The sequence below is a fragment of the Girardinichthys multiradiatus genome, chromosome 2 (genome assembly GCF_021462225.1).
Source record: "Girardinichthys multiradiatus isolate DD_20200921_A chromosome 2, DD_fGirMul_XY1, whole genome shotgun sequence".
In the NCBI taxonomy this organism is placed as follows: Eukaryota; Metazoa; Chordata; class Actinopteri; order Cyprinodontiformes; family Goodeidae; genus Girardinichthys; species Girardinichthys multiradiatus.
In genome coordinates this window covers 50,399,434-50,424,224 of record NC_061795.1, presented here as the reverse complement: position 1 = coordinate 50,424,224, position 24,791 = coordinate 50,399,434, and the positions used below count along the sequence as shown (strand labels likewise).

The 24,791-nt window shown below is 42.0% G+C and overlaps 1 protein-coding gene across 1 annotated transcript in view; it reads left to right on the top strand.

Moving 5' to 3' along the window:
* cdh13 (cadherin 13, H-cadherin (heart)) overlaps positions 1-24,791 on the top strand; it is a 614,670-nt gene that overhangs the window by 241,158 nt on the left and 348,721 nt on the right. Inside the window, exons 4-5 of the mRNA XM_047353799.1 lie at positions 6,648-6,761; positions 24,411-24,416. Of these exons, the coding sequence (XP_047209755.1) occupies positions 6,648-6,761; positions 24,411-24,416 (120 nt within the window). The remainder of the gene's footprint in view (positions 1-6,647; positions 6,762-24,410; positions 24,417-24,791) is intronic.

Below are 24,791 nucleotides of genomic sequence, written 5' to 3'. Positions count from 1 at the left end.
CCCCTAGTAAAGAGCCACCGATTCCATACTCCTGGAGCACCCCCCACAGGGCATCACGAGGGACACAGTCGAATGCCTTCTCCAGGTCCACAAAACACATGTGGACCGGTTGGGCACACTCCCATGAACCCTCGAGTACCCTGTAGGAGGGTATAGAGCTGGTCCAGTGTTCCACGGCCGGGACCACAATGCTCCTCCTGAAGCCGAGGCTCGACTATCGGCCGGACTCTCCTCTCCAATACCCTGGCGTAGGCCTTATTAGGGAGGCTGAGGAGTGTGATCCCCCTGTAGTTGGAACACTACTTCTTATGTCGGGGGATCACCACCAGTCTGGGAATCCAGAGGCACTGTCCCCGTCCGCCATGCAATGTTGAAGAGGCATGTCAACCATGACAGCCCCACAACATCCAAGGACTTGAGGTATTCAGGGCGGATCTCATTCAATCCCGAAGCCCTGCCACCACGGAGCTTTTTAACCACCTCAGTGACTTCAGCCTGGGTGATGAAAGAGTCCAACCCCGAGTCCCCAGCCTCTGTTTCCACCAGGGAATGCGTGATGGCAGGATTGAGGACATCCTCCAAGTACTCCTTCCTCCGCCCGATAATGTCCCCATTCGAGGTCAGCAGCCTCCCACCCCCACTGTAAACAGTGTTGGCGAAGCACTCCTTCCCACTCCTGAGGCGGCGGACAGTTTGCCAGAATCGCTTCAGGTCCGACTGGTAGTCCTTCTCCATGGCCTCACCGAACTCCTCTCAGGTCCAGGTTTTTGCCTCTGCCACCGCCCCAGCCACAGCAGGCTTGACCCCACGTCCCTTACTGCCGGTGTCCACCACCGGGTTCGGGAATTGCCGCTGCGACAGGCACTGCAGACCTTACGGCTGCAGCTACGGGCAGCAGCATCGAAAATACATGTGGAGAACATGGTCCACTCGGAATCTACGTCTCCAACATCCCTCGGAATCTGGTCAAAGCTCTCCCGGAGGTGGGAGTTGAATACATCCCTGGCCAAGTGCTCCGCCAGACGTTCCCAGCAGACCCTCACTATGCGCTTGGGCCTGCCAAGTCTGTCCGGCTTTCCCCTCCCCCAGCGGATCCAACTCACCACCAGGTGGTGATCAGTGGACAGCTCAGCCCCTCTCTTCACCCGAGTGTCCAAAACATGCGGCCAAAGGTCTGATGATACGACAACAATGTCGATCATTGACCTCCTGCCTAGGGTGTTCTGGTGCCAAGTGCACTGGTGGACACCCTTATGTTTGAACATGGTGTTCATTATGGACAATCCGTGACTAGCACAGAAGTCCAATAACAAAACACCACTCGGATTCAGATCGGGGAGGCCATTCCTCCCAATCACGCCTCTCCAGGGTGTCACTGTCGTTTCCCACATAGGCATTGAAGTACCCGAGCAGAATAATGGAGTCCCCGGGAGGGGCACCATCCAGCACCCCCGACAGGGACGCCACGAAGGCCGGGTACTCCGCACTACCACTCGGCCCATAGGCTGAAATGATAGCCAGAGACCTCTCCCCAACCTGAAGGCGCAGGGATGCAACCCTCTCATCCACTGGGGTAAACACCAACACTAGACGGCTGAACCCGACTATTTCTAGTCGTTATCTCTCAACCTCCCGCACAAGCTCAGGGTCCTTCCCCCCCAGTGAGGTGACATTCCACGTCCCTAGAGCCAGCCTAAGCATCCGGGGATCGGGCCGCCGAGGTCTCCACCTTCATCCGCCGCCCAATCTTCTTTGCACCGGTCCCTCGTGGTTCTCCTTGCAGGTGGTGGGCCCACTGGGGGATGGTCTCGCATCTCTCGTTCGGGCTTGGCCAGGCCGGGTCCCGCGAGGAGTAATTGAATACAGTGTATTTTAAAATAGCGGTGTGTGTAAAAATGGCAGAATGGACAGTGACATGACTTTGCTGCAACAGGAACTCTTAGCTTAGATGACGGTGACAAAGTTTTATTTTTCTCCCCCTCAGTCTAAAAGAAACACACAGAATCTCCTGCATATATATAAGTTTTGTATATGAACACATGAATATGTCGGCGTTCCTTTTGTCCCATGCTGACCAGGTTTGCTTTTTGTCATGACTCTTACTGCTTAGCACACTAAAATCCTCTAACAATCACCTGGAAGACAAAGACAGAGTAAGATCCGAATGTGTAAGGGTTGATGGTGCAGCACAAATTTATGAAAAGTACACATTAAAGATTCATGGTGCCCTTCTTTCTACAGTGTCATCCTACTGTAAGACCACTATTTGTCACACAAATGCAGTGCAAAGAGAGAATATGGGAAGGAAACTAGAGGTGAGCTAGAGAAACTAATAAATGAACCTCAAATTGGCAGGTATAAAAGTGAGAAGAAAGAATGTAGGGCTGCATGGCATTTTTTTCACAGTGCCCCATAGTGAGCCATCCTCATTGAGCACATGAGAAATAAGACTTTCTCCTGCTGAGCACAATTTTGTCAAAACTTCCAACCATCAGAACATTGAGAGGTTTTAAAGCTCGGTCCCTCTTTTTTCACATCTGCCGTATGGGTTCAATAAAGACGTGGAGGCCATGAATTACCTTAAGCCCATGTCCTCAAACCCTCCTTCACATTTAACAGTGGTTTCCTGTTTGCTTTCCAACTTTTCTTACCTTCTGTTCAAATATCACCCAGCTGAGATCTGTGCATGACTGAACTGATGCAGTCCTGCCTGGGCTGCATGTAAACCTGCCAATGAACATAAGTTTACTCAACGTGGCTGGCTGAGATCTTTAAATATATACAAAAGGTTTTTTCATCTTTCAAGCTTTTTTTAAAATGTTGTGTATAAAAACTTCAAGTCCATGTCAGCTTTCTGCCTTTGACATTTCAAAAGTCACCCCCGAGTGGATTTGATAGAAAAAGATCATTTCAGATCCTGCTCCACGTCTCTGGTTTGTTCTGGTCGACTTGGGTTTGTGATTGCACTTTCATGATGGATTTGTTGCTGGAGATGTTGGTCAATGAGAGGATGAAAAGGCTCATATTTTCCTTTTTATCTCACCTCTTAGTTGTTGTGAAAGGAGTGGAAGCAGAGTGAAAGTCCCTGTCACTGATGAACAGCAGTTTATGCAAATATTCTGCTGTATACCCACAACCTAAACACTAAAAACGACAGAAAAAAATAATAAAAAGGCCACAAGATATCATTTATAAGCAGGTCACTTTACTTATGCCCAGTGGAGAGACATTTAACTACTGTTTACATTCTTTGTTAATAGTATGCCTTAATTTGATAGTATTGGGCCATCCGCCATTTTGGTCAGGTAAACGACTGTTACTCCGCAGCTCAACAGGCGTCGCAGCTCTGATGTCACTGGAGTTTGTAAAAACCCACTGAATAGAATAAATAGAAGCTTGTTGGTGGGTTTACTTTTCCTCCACACTGCCCATTCCTGGAAAAGCTTGAAACCTGGAAATATGTCTGATAAAAGAAGATCAGAAGATCCATATCCTGATCAAATACCATCAGACGTGACCCATGCGCAGATGAAAACTCACAGAGGTTTTGTTTCCAAGGACACGAGTTTCCTCCTTGTTTTTCCAGTTGACTTCAATGGTTCATAATTTATTTTTCTCTCCCCATTTTGGACGAAGGAGAAGTTGACCATTTTGAGTTGATCATGGACGCATGACAACTACAGCTCTTCCCCTATTATTCTTCAGACACACGACCCATCCTCAAGCCGAGATTGTCGAGATACACCTACAGAGAAAGGCTTCACCGTTTAGTGCTTCTGTTCCACTTTCCAAGTAAATCCAAATTGTCCAGCTGAGTTATTCTCATTTGTCCATAAACTGCTGGTTTGATCTTCATAGACACTCAGTGTGCATATATTTCCTTTTTTATTTATTATATTTAGTTAGTAATGTACCTTATAGAGTAGTGCAAGCTCAATTAGTTGGAAGTTGTTGACCAGTCGGTTGTAACAGGAGCTACTGGTTTAATACATTTCCACACACTTAAAGAGACAGGGTTTGTGTGTATTTTGTGTAAGAATGTATCACTGATCTGTAATTGTAAGAATGGATTTTGGCTAGAATTTATTTCTTCTGAATTATATATTTTTTTTAATATTTAGAATCAATAATCATAATCCTTTAAAATAGAAATTCACCCAAAAATGTGCCAGATGACAGAATCAGCTAAACTTATGTTGATTTGGTCTGGTCAGTTTTCCCATTCAATAATTGCATCAGTACATATTTTCAGTCTATAAATGGATCAAACAACAGCATTTACTTTAAGCCACTTTCCTGGATTTCATCAGAAACAGATAAAGGTTAGGTAGATATGCTATAATTAAACATGGACATAATCTTGTAGTTCTTCATTTTCTTTTGGAATAAAACCTCCACCTCTACTTGTGCACCCACTGCATGTTGCTCTGTTTCAGCAACTTATTGTCCTTTAAAAAACTAATGATAATCAGAATTGGCATGTCAAACCACAGAGAAAATCAGAAATCTGTAACAACCAGGAAATGCCTTATCGGTGAATCTCTAGTATATAATAGGGTTGGGATGGCAATTTTAAAAGGATTAACAATAAATCCTAATTTAAATCTCTTTAAATCAATGTTTTCCAGGCTGTAGAGTTTTGCCAGCCTTTTCAGGCTGTTGTGTTTCCATTGTTTAAATATTGTGTGGCTGGGATCAGTCATAAATATGCATTTCTGTTACATACAAAAGACTGAAGGTGCTGTCACCAAGCTTCTTATCTTGCCACATTTGTGAGCTCATCAAAAATTACTTTTCCTGTGGATCTAAATGTGAAGTAATGAAACACATTTTGTGAAACGTGGTGTCCTGGTTTTGTATAGTATGCGTGCACTGGGATGAAAGGGGTCAAGTCTCCTACTGCATGTGTTTTTTATATTCCCTACTCGATGATCACCTGATTTTCTTGGCAAGAAATATATATTTTATATACAGTCTATGAGCGTCCCAAAGTGCTAATGAATCAATCAACCTTCATTCAGCATACTGAGTTGAGTGATTCTTAATCACCGTAGACAGAAAGTCTGCGTGGTGCTGCGTAACATTAAGGAACATTATTAACAGGAAATTTCAGTGACATTTGAGCAGCACTAATGTGAATTCCTGGACCTGAATATTTCAGCCACATGTTGTCATACACTCTTTAAATAAAATGTACATCTACAATACTTCTATATGAGGGTGTGCATTTTGTTCTTTTGTGAACTATTTTTTTACTTTAGCCAACATTGGCAATAATATAAAAACAGCAAGGCTTGATCCTCCTTGAGGCTGGTATGTGTATCTGTTTCATATGTAGATGTACAGCATGTACCAAGAGTATTTAAATAACAGAATTGAACTGAGCAGACAATCTTGACTTCTTACATTTACTGATTATATGATCTGACTTACAGGACTTCCTACCCATTACACCCAAAATGTCCAGAAGCCGTTTTGGCACAGAACCCAGCCGAGTGATTCTGGTCTTTTTTATCTAACAGAAGAGGCTGAAGCCGGAAGCACCAGTTGGGATGTCGTCCTGTAGTTTTTGGATACAGAGGTGGCAGATTAGCTCTTTAAGTCATTAGTATAATGCTGTCTGACCTAGCTTACAACTATTTTAGGAACTGTGCAACATAGCTGTACTTATTTTCTAAGTTTTAAGTGTATGTTTTGATTTCATGAAATCTAAAAACAAACTGAGGAAGAAATTAGTTAGAAGTTAGATTTAACTATTTCCCAACTAAACAAACCAAAAAAAAAAACAATCACAGTACTAGAGCTCACACATTTAACAGTGTGTGTCATATTGCTCATTCATTCAGCTAAATGCATGTCTAAATAAATCTAATTTGGTATTTGTGGTTGAACATTTCGGGCTCCTGTCCAGGTGAACAGACTACAACACCACCGTCCCCCATAACCTGCCCCAGGTCACCACCTCCATGTTTGGAGCCAGGAATCGACCCGCTGTTTTTCACCGTGTCAGTGCCACGTGTTATTTTCATGAATATTCAGGCAGAAAGGCTCCCACTGTCTCGATGGTTCTGGGTGTAGCAGAGAGGGCAACATTTTTCACTATATTAAGCTCTAACACCACTTCTTTGTTTCAGCAGCAGGAGGGTGGAAAATGAAACAAGAGTATGCTTTTGTGTTTTCCAAGATTGAAGCAACATTTCAGAATGTCTCCATCTGCTTTAATAATGCAATTGCTTTACTAAAACCTGTCATCTTTCATTGCTTTATTTTATCATCTTTTTCTGTTTTTCGCTTTGCTTTCTTCCTCTCCCCTGTCATTATTTTACACAGGAGCTACAGGATTAGGTGTGAATTTAATTTCAGTGAGAGCTGCTGTGAGTCTCTGGGAACCGCCCCTCTGAACATGTAAAGCATGGCACCAGAAGATACTTTGCTTAATGGAGGACATATAATTCTCCATAAAAGGAACTTCTGTTAACTTTTGTCTGAGCATTTTTTAAAGTGTGTGTGATTATAGCTGCCAATTTGTTTCAGCTGAAGTAATTTTGGGTGAATTAAAGGGGATGTTGTGAACTAATTTACATTGGCCATACAGTTTAAAGGGGTGTTGGTTTGAAACTCAATGAAATGACATATTTTTGTTGTAGGATATCCTGGGTCTGGGCCCTAAGCTACCTTATAGATCGAAGAGGTCCCTCCTTGTCCCTCCTATGATTGTGACTGAAAACCAGAGAGCTCCTTTTCCCAGGATCATTGGCAAGGTAAGAAATATGCATTTCTTTCATCCTTTCTTGAATTACTAGCAGGGTTTATTATTTAAAATGAAATTAACTGTATTTTTACAAAAACCCTAAAACTGAGTTGTGTAATTTACAACCAAAAAACCTACAAAATACTTGCCAAGATCTGAAGTTGGCATTTCTGCTTCTGGTTTTAGTTTTTGAACTTTTTTGGTCTTCAGATGTTTTATTTAGAGCCATTATCTTTATTGTAAACATTTTGGAAGTAATAAATTGGATTGCTGGACCAATATTCATTGATCTGCTTCAATAAGCAGTGCCAGGTAACAGAAGTCACTCTGCTCTTGATGTTCTTCAAAGAAAGCTTCAACAAGCCGGTTATTACCTAACTAATCTAACCTCACTAACAATCACAGTTCTCCCAGATGAACCATAGACCAGTGAGTGTTGTATTGTTATTGCTACATATGTTCTTGCCTATTTACAATCACTACATATATACTTTTATACGGTTTGTGTAGTGAAAAAGAAATCTTAGAGTTTTCTCTGTATTTGTCCACCTTTATTAGAAAAAATATCCTGGGTGCAAAACAGAATAGTTGGATTATTACGTAAATATAATTAAGTTAGGAAGTTGTTCAATTTTTTTATTTATTTTCAGTATTTTGCCTTCTCGACTTCGCACAAGCTGTCAGCAGTGGTGAATCTGCTTAACCTTAAATGAACCTCTGCAAGCCCAGTGGGATTTTCCAATAGTTACTGATTTACATCCTCTTGTAACGGTATGCAAAACTATGATCTGGATTTGCAAAGGAATTTACGGTGTGACCAAAACTGATGAAAATGCAAGACGAAAACTGGTCAGGGGGTGCCAACTCTGAAGGAGCTAACCAATTCTTGTGTTCTGCACGTGACATCCCCTGTTTTCTCCACATGTCCAGACTCATGATTGGGTTTGGGTGGGTTTTCAATACAGAATCCTTTGAAAGAAAAGTCAAGGCCCGGATTCTCCAAAACCTTGTGAGACAATGGATTATGTTCTCATGATACTCAAGTTAAACTATAATTCTAAAAGGTATCTTTCACAGTAAAACAGCTCTGCATATCATCAGAAAAGCACCACACCCACAGTGAAACACAGCGGTGGCAGTATCATGCTCTGCAGTTCCTATACTGTCTGCTAGAAATCTGAAGATGAAGAGGGATTTTTTTTTTTCCATATCACACTACATCCAAGTGAACATCTAAGTTAGAGCTGCACAATACATTGAACCACAAATGTCACCACAATATCAATGGGTGCAAAGTAGCAATTACTTATATTTTTTATTTTTTATTTTAATCATATTCATAAATCATTGAAACTTGTACATTGCAATTAAATTTGTTCTCCGCATATCACTCATCCCTTAGGGAACCCATGGAGCATTCTGGGCATAGGTCTTGCCCCGGGACCCAGAGTTGCAGTCTGTGAGACTCCAACCAGGAAACTTGCAGCCTCAGCAGGATGCAAGCGCCCTGCTTTAACCACTAGGCCACCACTCCCCCTGCGTATTAGCAATATTTGGTAGAATATGCTACTGCAAGTGCCATACATACAAATTCTACATGCCAACAGTATATCTGGCCCGTTGGACAGACTTAGGCAGGGCAAGTTTATTTGTTTAGCATATTTCAGCAACAAGACAATTCAAAGTGATTTACATGATGTAAAACATACACTGTAGTAGCATGACAAAAGTAAATTGTGCCCTTATTGCCCACACTTAATTTATTTATGTCGGTGCTGATACACGGGTTGGACAATGAAACTGAAACACCTGTCATTTTAGTGTGGGAGGTTTCATGGCTAAATTGGACCAGCCTGGTAGCCAGTCTTCATTGATTGCACATTGCACCAGTAAGAGCAGAGTGTGAAGGTTCAATTAGCAGGGTAAGAGCACAGTTTTGCTCAAAATATTGAAATGCACACAACATTATGGGTGACATACCAGAGTTCAAAAGAGGACAAATTGTTGGTGCACGTCTTGCTGGCGCATCTGTGACCAAGACAGCAAGTCTTTGTGATGTATCAAGAGCCACGGTATCCAGGGTAATGTCAGCATACCTCCAAGAAGGACGAACCACATCCAACAGGATTAACTGTGGACGCAAGAGGAAGCTGTCTGAAAGGGATGTTCGGGTGCTAACCCGGATTGTATCGAAAAAACATAAAACCACGGCTGCCCAAATCACGGCAGAATTAAATGTGCACCTCAACTCTCCTGTTTCCACCAGAACTGTCCGTCAGGAGCTCCACAGGGTCAATATACACGGCCGAGCTGCTATAGCCAAACCTTTGATCACTCATGCCAATGCCAAACGTTGGTTTCAATGGTGCAAGGAGCGCAAATCTTGGGCTGTGGACAATGTGAAACATGTATTGTTCTCTGATGAGTCCACCTTTACTGTTTTCCCCACATCCGGGAGAGTTACAGTGTGGAGAAGCCCCAAAGAAGCGTACCACCCAGACTGTTGCATGCCCAGAGTGGTGAAGCATGGGGGTGGATCAGTGATGGTTTGGGCTGCCATATCATGGCATTCCCTTGGCCCAATACTTGTGCTAGATGGGCGCGTCACTGCCAAGGACTACTGAACCATTCTTGAGGACCATGTGCATCCAATGGTTCAAACATTGTATCCTGAAGGCGGTGCCGTGTATCAGGATGACAATGCACCAATACACACAGCAAGACTGGTGAAAGATTAGTTTGATGAACATGAAAGTGAAGTTGAACATCTCCCATGGCCTGCACAGTCACCAGATCTAAATATTATTGAGCCACTTTGGGATGTTTTGGAGGAGCGAGTCAGGAAACGTTTTCCTCCATCATTATCACGTAGTGACCTGGCCACTATCCTGCAAGAAGAATGGCTTAAAATCCCTCTGACCACTGTGCAGGACTTGTATGTCATTCCCAAGACGAATTGTCGCTGTATTGGCCGCAAAAGGAGGCCCTACACCATACTAATAAATTATTGTGGTCTAAAACCAGGTGTTTCAGTTTCATTGTCCAACCCCTGTATAATAGACTTCACAATGAGAAGTTATGGCATTGGTGAGATGACAAAAGGGAAAGAGTCAGAAAATGAGACTCAAATATAACAGACATCAGCATCACAACATTAAATAATAATATAACAATAATTCAATTAGACACATGCAAGTGAGCACCCTGCATTCCAATTTGATCCTAGTTATACAAAATGCAGTCAAGTTCAGTTTATTATTCAAAATGATAAAATGTTTTTTATCCAGGAAAACCCAACTGATTGCGATTGAATTACTGACTTTGCAGCAGTCACGCCTCCTGAACTAGCATGTACCAACAGTGGAAAGGAAAACTTCCGTTTTGAGGAAGAAACCTCCAGCAGAGCCAGAACCAGGCACAGTGTGAGTGACCATCTACCACGATCGACTGGTGGTTTTGAAGAACAGAGCAGATGCACAAAAAACATTGCAATGATCCAGGAATACTTCCTATGTTAAGGAAAAAGTAAAACGTTATTGCAGTAGTAGTTCCTTTAGTGGCTTCATCTAGGTGGGAAATGCAGCTAAGCAGATTAATTGTGAGGCAGTTGTAAAATGTGAAGAATAAAAACAGTACACAATCAATCGCTTCAATAGCTCCTTCAGTTGCCTTTAAAAAAGAGAGATAGGGTTAAACACGGAAAGACAGAGACAGGAAGAGAACAGGAAGTTATTGGCTGCACTACCTCAGTTGATGCCCCCTCCAGGAACGTGGCACAGCTAAACAGAAACACCAGGCCGGATGTAGCTTATATGAAGAGAAAAAAAAGAAAAAACAAATAAATTCAGTTTTAGAGTTTTAGAATAGAGATTTTACAATTTTGTTTAAATAGTGCAGGAAGGATGACCAAAAGTGGAAATTTTATTTTCCGAGGCGCAGCAGGAGTAGATTAGTTGGTGCCATGCAAAAGGTCAATCAAATTGAGAGTTATTAAGTTTGTTATTTTATATGAGTGAAAGAAACATAGTTTTGTAATGTTCATGAAAACATGCTTCATACTGTACACTACAGTTCAATTTGTCAAAAACTCACTTTACAATTAGTAATCTTAAACTTGCTTCACATTTTAGTCAGGAAGACAGAAACTTTTAAATAGCTTGAAGGCTACAGCAAAGTTGTTTGAATATTTAATATGATGCTTTTTACGATCACTACTTCTTTTTATTTAAAAAAATGCTCATTTGTATTCATTTGACCTTTGTAATAGCACACCTTTAAAAAACCTTAAAACATGAGGTTGTTTGTCTTTATCTCTTATAATGGGAAGTAAAAGTGAGGCGGCGCGTAAGCTTCAGACTGCAGCTCTGACAGGACTAGCTCTGCTTTTGGTGTAACAATCGCTTTCATTAACTCACTACCCTGAACCTCACTCATTATGTTGTCATTAAAGCACACCTGGGAATAGATTTACTGTTTGGACTAGAAAAATAAGGTTTTACATGTAGACTTACAACATGGTTTTCTGATGGTATTAAAAAAAATCACAGACAGTGTGAGAAGTAGAAAACTGGTCAAACTGTACAATGCAGTCTGTAGTGATGGAGTGGACAAACTGAGCACAGGCATTAACAGAGGTTAACTTATTACAAATACAAGATAAAGCACACTGAGTTTGATTCCTTTAGAAACTGACAGATGTTAAACTTTTATTTTATTTTCCGTTTAATGATATTTATTATACAGTACGTCAATGCAATGAACATATAGAAGAGCATTTAAAAAACAATACAAATAAGTCAATAAAAATAGCTAAAACTGTTTGTGAAAATCTAATATTTAGAGGCAGACTATCCCAGAGTATGGCCTTAGATAGAATGAATAACACTGGTTTTGAACTAGACCTCGTGGGTCTTTCTAGAGCATGAATAAATAGAACATTTAAAACCCAAAAGTAAAAATTTTAATTGGATCCTATAAGTACTTGGAAGTCAGTATAGAGAGGCCAACATTGTGTTTATATGCTCCTACTGTTTCCAGTCAGCAACTGTATTTTGGACCTACTGGAGATGATGAACAGAGGTCTAGTCCAAACAAGTAAAAGTACAGAGCAGTAGCCTAATCTGCAAGTAATAAACAGATAAATAGCATGTTCAAAGACCTTAGTTGAAGGTATGGCTTTACCTTAGCTAGCTATGGAGAAAGTTGGAAGGACCACTGTACTGACCTTCTTAGATAGTATTTATATCTGTGATGCAGAAAATAATGCATATTTTAAATTTTGAAAATAATTTAAAGTAGCTCATAACAGCTCTCTGCATGCTGAATTAACTTTTAAAAGATAACAGTTAAATGTAATCATTCTCATACTTGTCGTCTTTCCCTTATCCCGGACCTCGTCGAGAACCATGGCTTCAGACTTAGAAGACCTGATTCTTATCCGCATTGCTTTGTATTCAGCTGCTAACTGTCCTACTGCATGCTGTACGTCTTGGCTAGAGGGAGTCAGCAAAAACCCGTCATCCACAAAAAGCAGAGACAACATCCGCTGGTCCCCAAACTGGACCCCCTCTGGGCCTTGGGTGTGCATAGAAATCATGTCAATGAAAGTCAAAAACAGGACCTGTGACAAAAGGCAGCTCTGCCGGAGTCCATCGTGCACCAGGAACAGGTCCAACTCAACGCTGGCAATGCAAAACAGACTCCTGCTCTGCTTGTACAGAGGCTAAATGGCCTCCAACAAAGGGCACTAGGAGGGACACAGTCAAATGCCTTATCCAGGTCCACAAAGCACAAGTGGACTGGTTAGATTCCCATAAACCCTCGAGGGTGCTCGAGAGTTTATGGGAGCACCCTCTCAAGCAGGGTTTGACTTTAGGATCAATAGGATTCCTTCTTTAACTTGACAACATCCCTTACGGTCAGTGTCCACCGCCAGCTTTGCCGCCGCAGAACAGAGGTAGAGAACGTTGTCCACTCGGACTCATTGTCACCAGCCTTGTCTGGAATCTGGGAAAAGCTTTCCCAGAGGCAGGAGTTGTATTCATTACTGACTGAGTGCTCCACTAGGCATTCCCAGTAGACCCTCACTGCCAGCAGATCCAACTCACCACCAGGTGGTGATCAGTAAATAGCTTAGGCCCTCTCTTCACCTGAGTGTCCATAACATGTAGCTGAAGGTCAAAGACACAACTACAAATTTGATCAACGACCTCCGGCCTAGGGTGTCCTGGTGCCAAGTGAACTGATGAACACCCTTATGCCTGAACATGGTGTTTGTTATGGAGAATCCATGACTGGTACAGAAGTCCAACAACAAAATATCACTTGGGGAGGTCCTTCCTACTAATCATACCCCTCCAGGTGTCACTGTCTCTTCCCACGTGGGCATTAAAGTCCCATACCACAATGACAGAGTCCCCAAGAGGGGCACTGTCCAGCACCCTTATCAAGGACGCCAAGGGGCAGGGATGCGACCCTCTCATCTACTGGGGTACACCCCAACACAAGATGACTGAGCTGAGGGATGACAAGCATACCCACCCCAGTGCACCACCTCTCATGGTTTTTACAAGACAGTTCTTAGTTTCTATTGAGGTCTCTAAACACCCCCTACCATTATTTCTGCTTCTTAACACTTTCCATTTGCAAATTCGATTATCTTTTCAACCCTTTGTCCTTCCATCCCTCTTCTCTTCCCTCCACACACAGCCTTGCATGAGAAGACAGGATAATGTCGGCTATTTTACCCAGTAGAAAGCTATATGTTTGCAACTTGGCTAAATTGATTTTCCACACCAATAGTTTTCCCTCTTCTCATACAACGTACCACTTCCATATGGCAGCCATTCATTTTTCATACTCTCTTCCTCTCTCCGGGAGATAAGCAGTTTGAAGGAAGGGTGAGCCAAGATTGCAGGGGCTGCGATTTGACATGTATAGCTCTGTGCATATATAACTCCAATAATGCAAACTGTGTGTGTACTGGAGGGAGGAAGGTGGGTTGGCTGTCAGTGCTGCTCACTGGAGAAGGGTAAGAACCTTGTTGTTTATGTCACACCTCCTGCTAGCTGTGGAATTGTTTTGATACAGAGGTCTCTCCCCGGCCCTCCCTCAGGGCCCGTAAACAACTCACAACAACTCAGACGCCAGCTGAAGCATGCAATGAAACTGATATGCCTAAATGTTCCTCTTAGTGCTTCCCACTTCAGTCTCTGCTAATTGGAAAATCTTAGAACTCAGGAAGAGAAATCAGTCATTGCTGAAGTAGTTCAGATATTTATTTCTGGGTTCTTTTTGATCTGGATAAGACTGAGTGGAGGTTCTCTTCAGGAAAATAACGTAATTCCTGCTCAGCGGTGCTGCATAAACCTTTGACTTCTATTCAGTACTCAACGTCAAACAGAAGGCATTTCATCTTTTAATTACAGGTTTTCCTCTGTGGTAATGGAAGACAATACATTACATGAGTCATTTGTGCGAAGCACACTTATAAAAATAACATCTATTTCACTTAAGAAATGAACTACTGTAAAACAGTTTAGTGGCAGGTACACTTGATCCTTTTCTCTGAGAGTAAAATATTGGACACCCCTCACTCCTTGATGAGATTAACACTAAGGTTATACATCTGTAGAGATGCATGCTGGGTTGTTTGGAATCTTTAATTTACTTATTAGGTGGTAAATTGTTTTTTAGTGACGCGTTTATCAGGCCAGAGAGTGTATGGGTTGTCTTTAACCTTTTGCACATTCATTTAGGAAAAGGGCTAAACATTCCCCTGTCTATCTCCATATCCTGTCCTAATGTTTATGTGTAACAATAATTTATTATTTCAACCACAAAGCTGTGTTTACATTTGCGGTAGTGTGTTTAACAGTATCGTTAAAAATTCTTCTAGTAGCATTTTTTCTATATGCCTGAAGAAAAATAGAAAACAGGAAGAAATGAATTTTCACTCTACAGAAAGAGAGGAAAACCAAATCAGTCTGTTAAAAAATATACTGCTCAAAAAAATAAAAGGAACACTTAAACAACACAATATAACTCCAAGTAAATCAAACTTCTGTGAAATCAAACTGTCCACTTAGGAAGCAACACTGATTGACAATCAATTTCACATCTTGTTGTTCAAATGGAAAAGACAACAGGAGGAAATCTTTGGTGATTAGCAAGACTCACTCAATAAAGGAGTGGTTCTGCAGGTGGGGACCACAGACCACTTCTCAGTACCGATGCTTTCTGGCTGATGTTTTGGTCACTTTTGAATGTTGGTGGTGCTTTCACACTCGTGGTAACATGAGACGGACTCTACAACCCACACAAGTGTCTCAGGTAGTGCAGCTCATCCAGGATGGCACATCAATGCGAGCTGTGGCAAGAAGGTTTGCTGTGTCTGTCAGCGTAGTGTCCAGAACCTGGAGGCGCTACAAGGAGACAGGCCAGCACACCAGGAGACGTGGAGGAGGCCGTAGGAGGGCAACAACCCAGCAGCAGGAGCGCTACCTCCGCCTTTGTGCAAGGAGGAACAGGAGGAGCACTGCCAGAGCCCTGCAAAATGACCTCCAGCAGGCCACAAATGTACATGTGTCTGCACAAACGGTTAGAAACCGACTCCATGAGGATGGTATGAGGGCCCGATGTCCACAAATGGGGGTTGTGCTCACAGCCCAACACCGTGCAGGACGCTTGGCATTTGCCAGAGAACACCAGGATTGGCAAATTGGCCACTGGTGCCCTGTGGTCTTCACAGATGAAAGCAGGTTCACACTGAGCACATATGACAGACGTGACAGAGTCTGGAGATACCGTGGAGAGAGATCTGCTGCCTGCAACATGTTGAAGGATGCTTTAGTCCAGGTCTGGAAGGAGATCCCTCAGGAGACCATCTGCCGTCTCATCAGGAGCATGCCCAGGCATTGTAGGGAGGTCATACAGACACATGGAGGTCACACACAATACTGAGCCTCATTTTGACTTGTTTTAAGGACATTACATCAAAGTTGGATCAGCCTGTAGTGTGTTTTTCCACTTTAATTTTGTGTGTGACTCCAAATCCAGGCCTCCATTGGTTCATAAATTTGATTTCCATTGATGATTTTTGTGGGATTTTGTTGTCAGCACATTTAACTTTGTACAGAACAAAGTATTCAATGAGAATATTTCATTCATTCAGATCTAGGATGTGTTATTTGAGGGTTCCCTTTATTTTATGAGCAGTGTATATTTTTCTTTTCAAAGTCCAACATTTACTATATGAACTGAAAAATGCTTTTAGATTTAGCTTTCCTGTAAATCACTGAGCCAATATTTATTTGCAGTATTTCTGAAAACGTCTTCACATCGACCAACCTCTGTTACCTGTGAACAGGTGATCCAGCCCAGGATGATCAGACTGTATTCCACTCTTTGCATTTCTTAGTGTTTCCTCAGAAGCAGCAGGTTTGATGTCACCACACAGGTTTAAGGTCTGGTTGAATTGGGCTGGAAGCTCCACAACATTAATCTTGTTGGACTGGAGCCAAGATGCTGCTCCTTACTGGTTTGTTTGGCTTTGTGTTCTTGTTCAGACACACAGTTTAGGGCATTTTCTCAATAGCAAAAATCAACATGACCTCTTTTATTATTTTTATATATTCAAACGGATTCATGATCCCTGGTGTTTATTAGATGGGTCTAACACCAAACTGTGAGAAACATCACCATATCGTGATGCCTGAGCCTCCATGCCTCAGTGTGCCGTCACTTGAATTGAGCGTTTTGGACTTGTCTGACAAACTGTCTGCAGCACAAAGTCCCAAAAACAACCATGTTGCTCTATTCAGTTCATTGCACGTTGCTTCATTTCTCTTTCGGCACACTGTAGCCTCTTCAACAAGTTGTATTTTTCATTGTCGAGGCATTGTTGGAGCTTCTTGCTGATAGTTTCACAGAGATATCTTTGTAATTGTTACATTTTTCACGATTAAATGTAGACCTTCTGTGACCACCTGCGGCTGATCTTTGACCTTCTGTTTCTTCTTTGATCCATTTAGATGGTAGATTTCAGTTTAGTTCTACATGTTTTAATTAACAATTGAGTTACTCTACTACAACTAGTAAATTTGCCATGTAGAAATATAGTTTCTGTTCCTGTTTTCAGTGCTGTTGTACCTTTACTGATCCCTCTGCACCGGCTGGCTGTGCAATATAGAATACAAACTCAGGTTCCAGTTTGGGCTTACATGTTGAGGAACCTCCAGATGGTTCTGATCTATGAAGGTTTTCACCACCAGGTCCCTGAGGTCGGCTGACTGGGTCCAGTTGTCTGTCCCTAAATGGAGGCTAAAAAGGTGACAGATGTTGTGCAGTTGCAGCCAGGCTTAGAAGTTATTATTATTTCAAGATTCATTAGATTAAAAAAATTTGCAAATATTCATAGTAGAGTGTTGCAAAATAATATGTTTTTTGGGGATGTAGGGAGCTTCAGTCATTCAGCCTGCGTTTATCCTGCCTTACCGCAGGCCAGCACACATCGTGTCTGACTTGACCTGTCAGTTCAAATAAAGTGCTGCTTCTGAGAGGAATGAGGGCCCTGGTTTCGACTCCAGCTAGAGTTGTAATGAGAATAGACACTTCTGGCAGTTTTTCCTTCATTGTTTTAGTGCCAGTTCCTTCCTAATTTAGCTCAGCCTGTCACTCTGTGATTCCACTGTCTTGTTGTTGTCAATCTGTTGTTTGTCAGCCACTTGGCTTTTAAATCTTTTATTTGTGTATTTCTATCTTTTTATTCTAAAAAATATGAAGTCCTTTACAGCCCCTCACCATCTGAGACGTTCAATATCAGAGCTTTGTCAAAGCTGCCAAGTAAGAAGGGAGCAAGCTGAGTTGGGAGATCTGACAACAATAGAAAGCAGGCAGCCTGCGGGCCTCGTCATTTAGTTAATTGATTCACTTAATTGTCTTGGGAAAACTGCCCTCCCCTCACTGTCTGTCTTTAAACATGCCTGTTAGATGGGGATGTTCACTGGCTGTAAGTTACAACTGTCATGTTTCAATTTTCTAGACACAGTTGATCTGACATTAGAAGGATGAGAGAAGCACATAAGTAATTAAATAATAAAGAACATTTACAAGAACTGCCTAATAAACTAAAATGAAGTAAATGCCAAATCTTGCTGCCAAAGGAATTATACAGGAAAGTCATTCAAGGTAATTTTAGTTTGCTTCATTTAATTTTTAGTAATTTGCCACAACAAAGAAAGAAGAAATATTCTGATAATCAAACATAAACCCAAAGTGACCTGAGAATGTTTAATTCACATACCATCTTTTTTAAACACATCCTGCTGCATATTTACCAAACAGAAATCAAAGAGCTTTTGTCAGTTTCCTATTTGCAGTAACCATGTTACAAAGCAGTTCATTAATTCAACAGCAATAAAAAAAATAAATACAAACAAACAAAAATATTATGGATGCATTGACATTAAATACAGTTGGGCTTATTTTGAATGGAGTTTGCTTGTTCTCCATGTGCCTGTTTGGGTTCTCTCGGGGTTCTCCGGCTTCCTCCCACAGTCCAAAAACATGACTGTTAATTGGTCTCTCAAAATTGCCCTTTGGTGTCAATGTGGGTGTGCGTGGTTGGTTGTCCTGTATGTGTCTGGGTTGCCCTGTGATGGACTGGCGACATCTCCAGGGTGGACTCCGCCTCCCGTCCATAGACCGCTGGAGATAGGCACCAGAAAATGAAGGGATTGACGGACAGACATCCCCCTGTCAAGAAAAACTCCCCCACCCCAGAAACAGAAACTGAAAACCGGATGTGTTATTGAAACATCTGGATAATATGTAATATTTATGGAACTGTATCGAACATTTTATACAATGATCATAATAAATTTATGATTAAAACATTTTGGACTTCATGTAATATTGCAGTAGATATTTCACATCATGGTAACAGTTTACATGTGGTTTCCTGTTACTAAGAATAACCTTTGTTTCTAACCTTCTCCAGTTTCTATATTTCTATAATTATAATTTTCCAAATATTATACACTGTATTAAGTTTTATTTTGATGAATTCATTATTGATTTGCATCAAATCATTTTCCTTGTTCAATTGAGTTCTAATGGTTTCCTGAACAAAACATGTTAGCAACACATTTTACAAACATTTATTCTCGTACTCGTACTCGTACTCGTACTCGTCGTCTTCCGCTTATCCGGGACCGGGTCGCGGGGGCAGCAGACTCAGCAGAGATGCCCAGACGTCCCTCTCCCCAGACACCTCCAGGAGGCATCCGGTATAGATGCCCGAGCCACCTCAACTGGCTCCTCTCGATGTGGAGGAGCAGCAGCTCTACTCCGAGCCCTCCCGGATGGCCGAGCTCCTCACCCTATCTCTAAGGGAGTGCCCGGCCACCCTACGGAGGAAGCTCATTTCAGCCGCTTGTATCCGGGATCTCGTTCTTTCGGTCATGACCCAAAGTTCATGGCCATAGGTGAGGGTAGGAACGTAGACCGACCGGTAAATTGAGAGCTTTGCTTTTCGGCTCAGCTCTCTCTTCACCACAACGGACCGGCACAGCGCCCCCATTACTGCGGCAGCCACACCGATCCGTCTGTCGATCTCCCGCTCCATTCTTCCCTCACTCGTGAACAAGACCCCGAGATACTTAAACTCCTCCACTTGAGGCAGGAACTCCCCTCCAACCTGAAGAGGACAATCCACCCTTTTCCGGTCGAGTACCATGGCCTCGGACTTGGAGGAGCTGATCTTCATCCCAGCCGCTTCACAGTTGGCCGCGAACCGCCCCAGTGCATGCTGTAGGTCTTGGCTAGAGGGGGCCAGCAGCCAAACATTTATTATTTTTCAATAATCATGAATTTACAAAATTAAAAACTTTGGCACCAGTTTAGAACCTTGTGGGACTCCACTCATGATCTTTCAACAAATTCAGATTTGTCATTATTTAAACACATATCCTGGAATCATAGGTTAAAATATCTACAAATCTACGCTACACCTGGAATCCAAGGTTTTTCCACCTTTTTCAATGAGATTTGGTGATCTGTAGGGTTAAAGGCTTTTTTTTAATCTACCAGGCCTGTTAATGGATATTTCTTCTTTTCAGCTGCCATGGTGATATCTTCTGTTAGTTCACTTATTGCCTTTGCTTTTAATCCATTTGTTCTGAAGCCATAATTAATGCTCCCCCCTCCCAGGCTGGCTTTGATTGGCTCAGAAAAGAAGTAGCTGATGTGTAATGATAAGCAGGGGCCTGGTAAACCAGTCGAAGCCAGTTAATTATTCCTATTGTTTTCCTGTTGTCGCGTATTAAGAAACTGCCCAGTTCTACCCATCAGTGCCTGTGCCCCACTCGCCCCACCGTGTCCCTTTTGTTAGGAGGGTGGAGTGGAGTAAAGTGGCAGGACAATCAAGCAGAGCGTTGTCCAAGCTGAGCATGCCTTAACAAACAAATAAACACACACACACACATACACACAAAAACCTGCAGGGTCCCAGGAGTCCTTTTGCGGCCGGTGATTGTCATTAGCAGCTGGCTGCTTGACCTTCATAGGGATAAGAGAAGCACCACTGACGGATGAACTGCATACCGTCACACACATTCAGACACGCTGGATCTGAAACCATCCCCTTTCTCCTCAAACACCACAAGGTCATACAGAGATATTTGTGGGAATTTTGTACACAGGCTTTATAAGGTTTGCTGATTTTTTATCAGATATCCAGTTTGCACACCCTGTATGAGATGATGTGTTTGGCTATATTCATGATATTACCCGTTATTGTTTTCCACTATCTCAGATTTTTTTCTTGACTCCAAAAGGAGCAGTGGCAGCATGAGGCATCATCCTTCTTTTAAACCACACAAACTAGATCTCACAAGCGTTCCTCTGCTCATCCACTGTTTTGTTGCTCATTCTCTCTGAGGTGTTTGCTGTAGTAGAGCCACACCTCCTATCATCTTCATGCAGGATTGTGAGCTTCACAGTCTTTCATGTGTGCTTGGCTGGTAATGAGAGCTGATGGAAAGAGGTGAGATTCTCCCATCAGACCTCCCACACAGAGGGGACAGACCTGGTGGACACAAGCTACTGGGTGCAGATTTCTTTGTGTGAGCCCCCATCAGAGTGTGAGTGTGTGTACACGTGCACTACAGATTATCACTCTTCTGCTTCACAGAGACGTCTCCTAATCAGAGGAAATTTCTCTTGACACTTCAGTTCCTCCTCAGGTGAACTTACTGGAGCTTTAGCTGTGACCTCTCACACTCCCCCCTTCCTTGATTATCACTTATTCCTCCATCTTCCTCCTACTGGAAGTCCACTCCTGTTTTTCACTTATTCCACTGACATGGTTCAACTTTATGCAGGTCTGTTCATTTCGGGGGGGTTTTGACTGAGACTGTTCTAATTGTAAGAAAAAACCTTTGTCTTTGCATAATAAATGTACAATAATTTTAAACCAAACTATCCAGTGGTGGGGGTACTGCTGGGAGTACTGAGTATTGGAGATTGTATAATAAAACCTAGAGCTGTGTTCATTCTCTCCTGACAAATGCCCCTTTTCCACCGCTCCACTCGGTATGGTATCAGTTGTGTTTCCACGGACCTGCCGATGACTGAAGCTATGGTGGCTAAAGCCCCGCCTCCAGATTCAGCCGGCGTCTTCCTCCAATTTGATCCAACAAAGACAGTCTGATTACTGGCAGCTGCTCTCTGCCTGCTCCCTCCTCTTGCAGACGCTGGTTCTCTGAAGAACCGTCAATAAATGTCCGACCCAAACACACTGTTTCGTGGTGGTTTTGTTCTGTGTTTTGGGGGAAATGTTTGTGCGTCTGAACAGCTGGTTTTATGTGTGATCAGCTGATTTAGGATGTTATTAAATACATTGCTCTGCCTGCGTGTAATTCAGAACGCTGATCTGTCCTTTTTCTTTTCTGTCAGCCTTCAGGCTGGTTTATGATCTGTAAATGATAAAATTACATGTATGACCTCCCTGAAAACTTAACAGAAGGAATCTAATAACCTGGTTATGCAGAAACACACCTGACAGAGAAAGTTGAAAGTTGGGGATGACAATTTCTGTTAATTGGGATGATTTTTGCTTTCGACGACATGAAGATTAGAATATTATATCCGATCAATAAATAAACATTTTAATGCAGAAATGTAGGCTAAATTAAAGGCCTACATTTACCATTCTTAAAGGTTGTTATTTTTAAAAGTTTATTTTAATCTGACCAACAAACTTCATCAGAACCCATTTTTCTAATTTATTGACTATTACTGGATATATACTGTATACATTTGTTTCACATTTCCACTGAGGAGAGGAGATTCACCAGAGAAAAAAAATGGTCATAAAAAGTCGACCAGATCGAGAAAAGGGAGATATTTCCAGAAAGTGGGGTTTGCACTGAAAACTTTATCCTGTACTATTTTTTTTCTCATTTCTGCTCTCATCATTTTAAAAGGCAAACAACACAAGCAGAGGGAATGTGTGTAAAAGTGCAGAGCATATGAAAAACAGATGAATTGGGACAGATGAATGGAAGTTTTGCTGAAGGGTTGGAATGGACATATTAGAGAGATGAACCAGCGGGGGAGCAAGCAGCCCAAAAGGAAGAGGGAGCAGAGGGGAAAGATGAAGCGGGACATGAAGATAAATGCCAGAGAGCTCTGGAGGGGCTCTAAGTGTTTGAGCTTTGTCTGACATAGGCTTGTATTGCTGCAGCTTCATGTCCCATGCTCTTTCAAGTGGAAAGCAGAAAGGCCTTCATTTTAGCTGCTGTCCCATTGAAGTACACTCTCATTAAAGCTAACCTCATGTCTCTTCTCTGATCCTCCGGCGCTCCACAGCGAGGCCGTTTAAGCCCTTGACTCATAGCTGCAGCGCTGAGGTCACTGCTGACTATTCACGTGTGTTTATGAGGGGGCAGCAAACATCGGCACTTTGAAGCGATGGAAACTTGATTAGCAAATTAGTTTGAGTGTGCAAACTTGTTAATAGACAGAAGATGCACACGGACTGTCACAAATATTAAAAGGCACGTTTATTATGACCATAAGCAGCGCTAAGAATACACCTGGACTGTTACCTGAGGTGAGAAAAGCAAGCATAAAAGGAGGGCCACACTCACACAATGATGTTTTTTTTGACTGTCTATGTTCTGACACACAGTGCTTTGCAAAAGTAAGAACAGACGTTTTTGGACAGATTGTGATAGACCAACACAAAGTGGTGCAAAATTGTAAAGAGAAAGAAAAATGATTCATGAATATGTTGAGGACATTTACAGATTGGAATAACGTCAAGTATTATTTATTTATATAGCGCTTTTCAGCAACAAGGCACTCAAAGCACCTGAAGCTCAGTCAGAGTGAATGGAGAACATCTGTGAACATCAGTTATTAAGTCTTTCCACAGATTCTCAGTTGGATTTAGACTGTGACTTTGACTAGACCATTCTAAGAAATATATATAAACCATTGCATGCCTGGCGTTATGTTTAGGATGGCTGTCCTGCTGCTGTTGATGTGCAGTTGGTTTTCTGTCACATAATAATGTTTTACATGTAGAAGACAAAGCTACATTTCAGTCTGGAGATACACAAAGCTGGTGGAGTCCTTGCCCACAATGTGGTTCTTTATAATCTTAATTGGTCTATCTGAAAAACACCAATAAATATGTCAAAGTTTGTTTTATTAATCCTTTACAGCTGTGTTGCTTCTGTCAGGGTTTGTGGTAGTGGAGTCGGACCAGGATGCAGGGAGATACTAGGGAGCCACATGATAGGTTGTGATATGATTTATTCGAAGACTTGAAAGTGCAGGGTTTCTCAGGCTAGAAGTTCAGGTCCAAAACAAAGAAGGAAAAGAAGGAAACAAACAAGGAAAACCAGTAAGCTTATATACAGAGGGAAATGAATAGTGAGACAATGAGAAGGAGAGGCAGGTAATCAGGGTCAGTACTGACAGGTGTGATGACCAGGTGTAGGGAACTGAGGGAAATAGGTTTCTATGGCTACGGGAGCTAGGAAACGCAGGGACGGGAGGGGAAACTAAACTAGTGACAACTCTAAGGGAAACACTAAACTAACTGGGAGGAGCAGGTAAAAGAAAACCTAAACATAAGCTAGCATAAATAGTAACTCTAGAAGGAACTAAATCTAAGGACATGGAAACAACTAAGAAAACGAACAGAAATACTGAATAACAGAACATGACTGACTGCCAGACAGGAACTGAAATATGAGGGACTAACCAGAGAACTATATTATAATAACTAACCTAGGAGAAAATAAGTAACACTAAGCATGGGGAAAAAGCAACTAATAAAACAGAACTACTGGGAAACCAAATACAAGAACCTAGCCAGAGAATAAACTTAAATGAACATAACTACTAAACAGGAAGCACTTGAGAACGACCTAACTAGAAAAGTAAGGGTTAAAACCCAAAATGGCAGATCCCGACAGCTTCTTTTTTTGTCTGGTTTTTATTATTTTGCCTTCCTGAAACTCAGGGTCTTTCTGTCACTGCTGAAGCTCTGGTCTGTGATTCTAACATTCTCTCTTGTTGTGTTTCTCCTTTTCTACCCTGCCTGATCCTGCCAATGGAAACCTGTGGACTCTGCTGGCCTTGGCAGTCTCATGTGAGTATCTTTTTAAAAGAAAGTCCTTCGGCTCAGCTGGTTCTGTCATTGATAGAATTGTCCGTTAAGAAATCTGGCACTCCTGAATGAGGCACTTTTGCATTCAAAACCACCTTCCCATGATTTTAAAAATGGAAATATTAAGTTGTATACATGAAGTTATTAACAAAGCTGTTGTTTATACTATATGCTAATGTTTCGCTTACTTTGCCTTGTATGTCTTGTATGTTATAAAATTTTACCTGGTAGGCATTTTGCACCATAATTCAAGGCATGCAGAATTTCATTAAGTCCGATATGGTTAACTTGTGGTTGTGCTGTGCTTCATTTCACCAGTTTTTAATATAGAAAAACAGTCTGATTGTAAATGAAAGT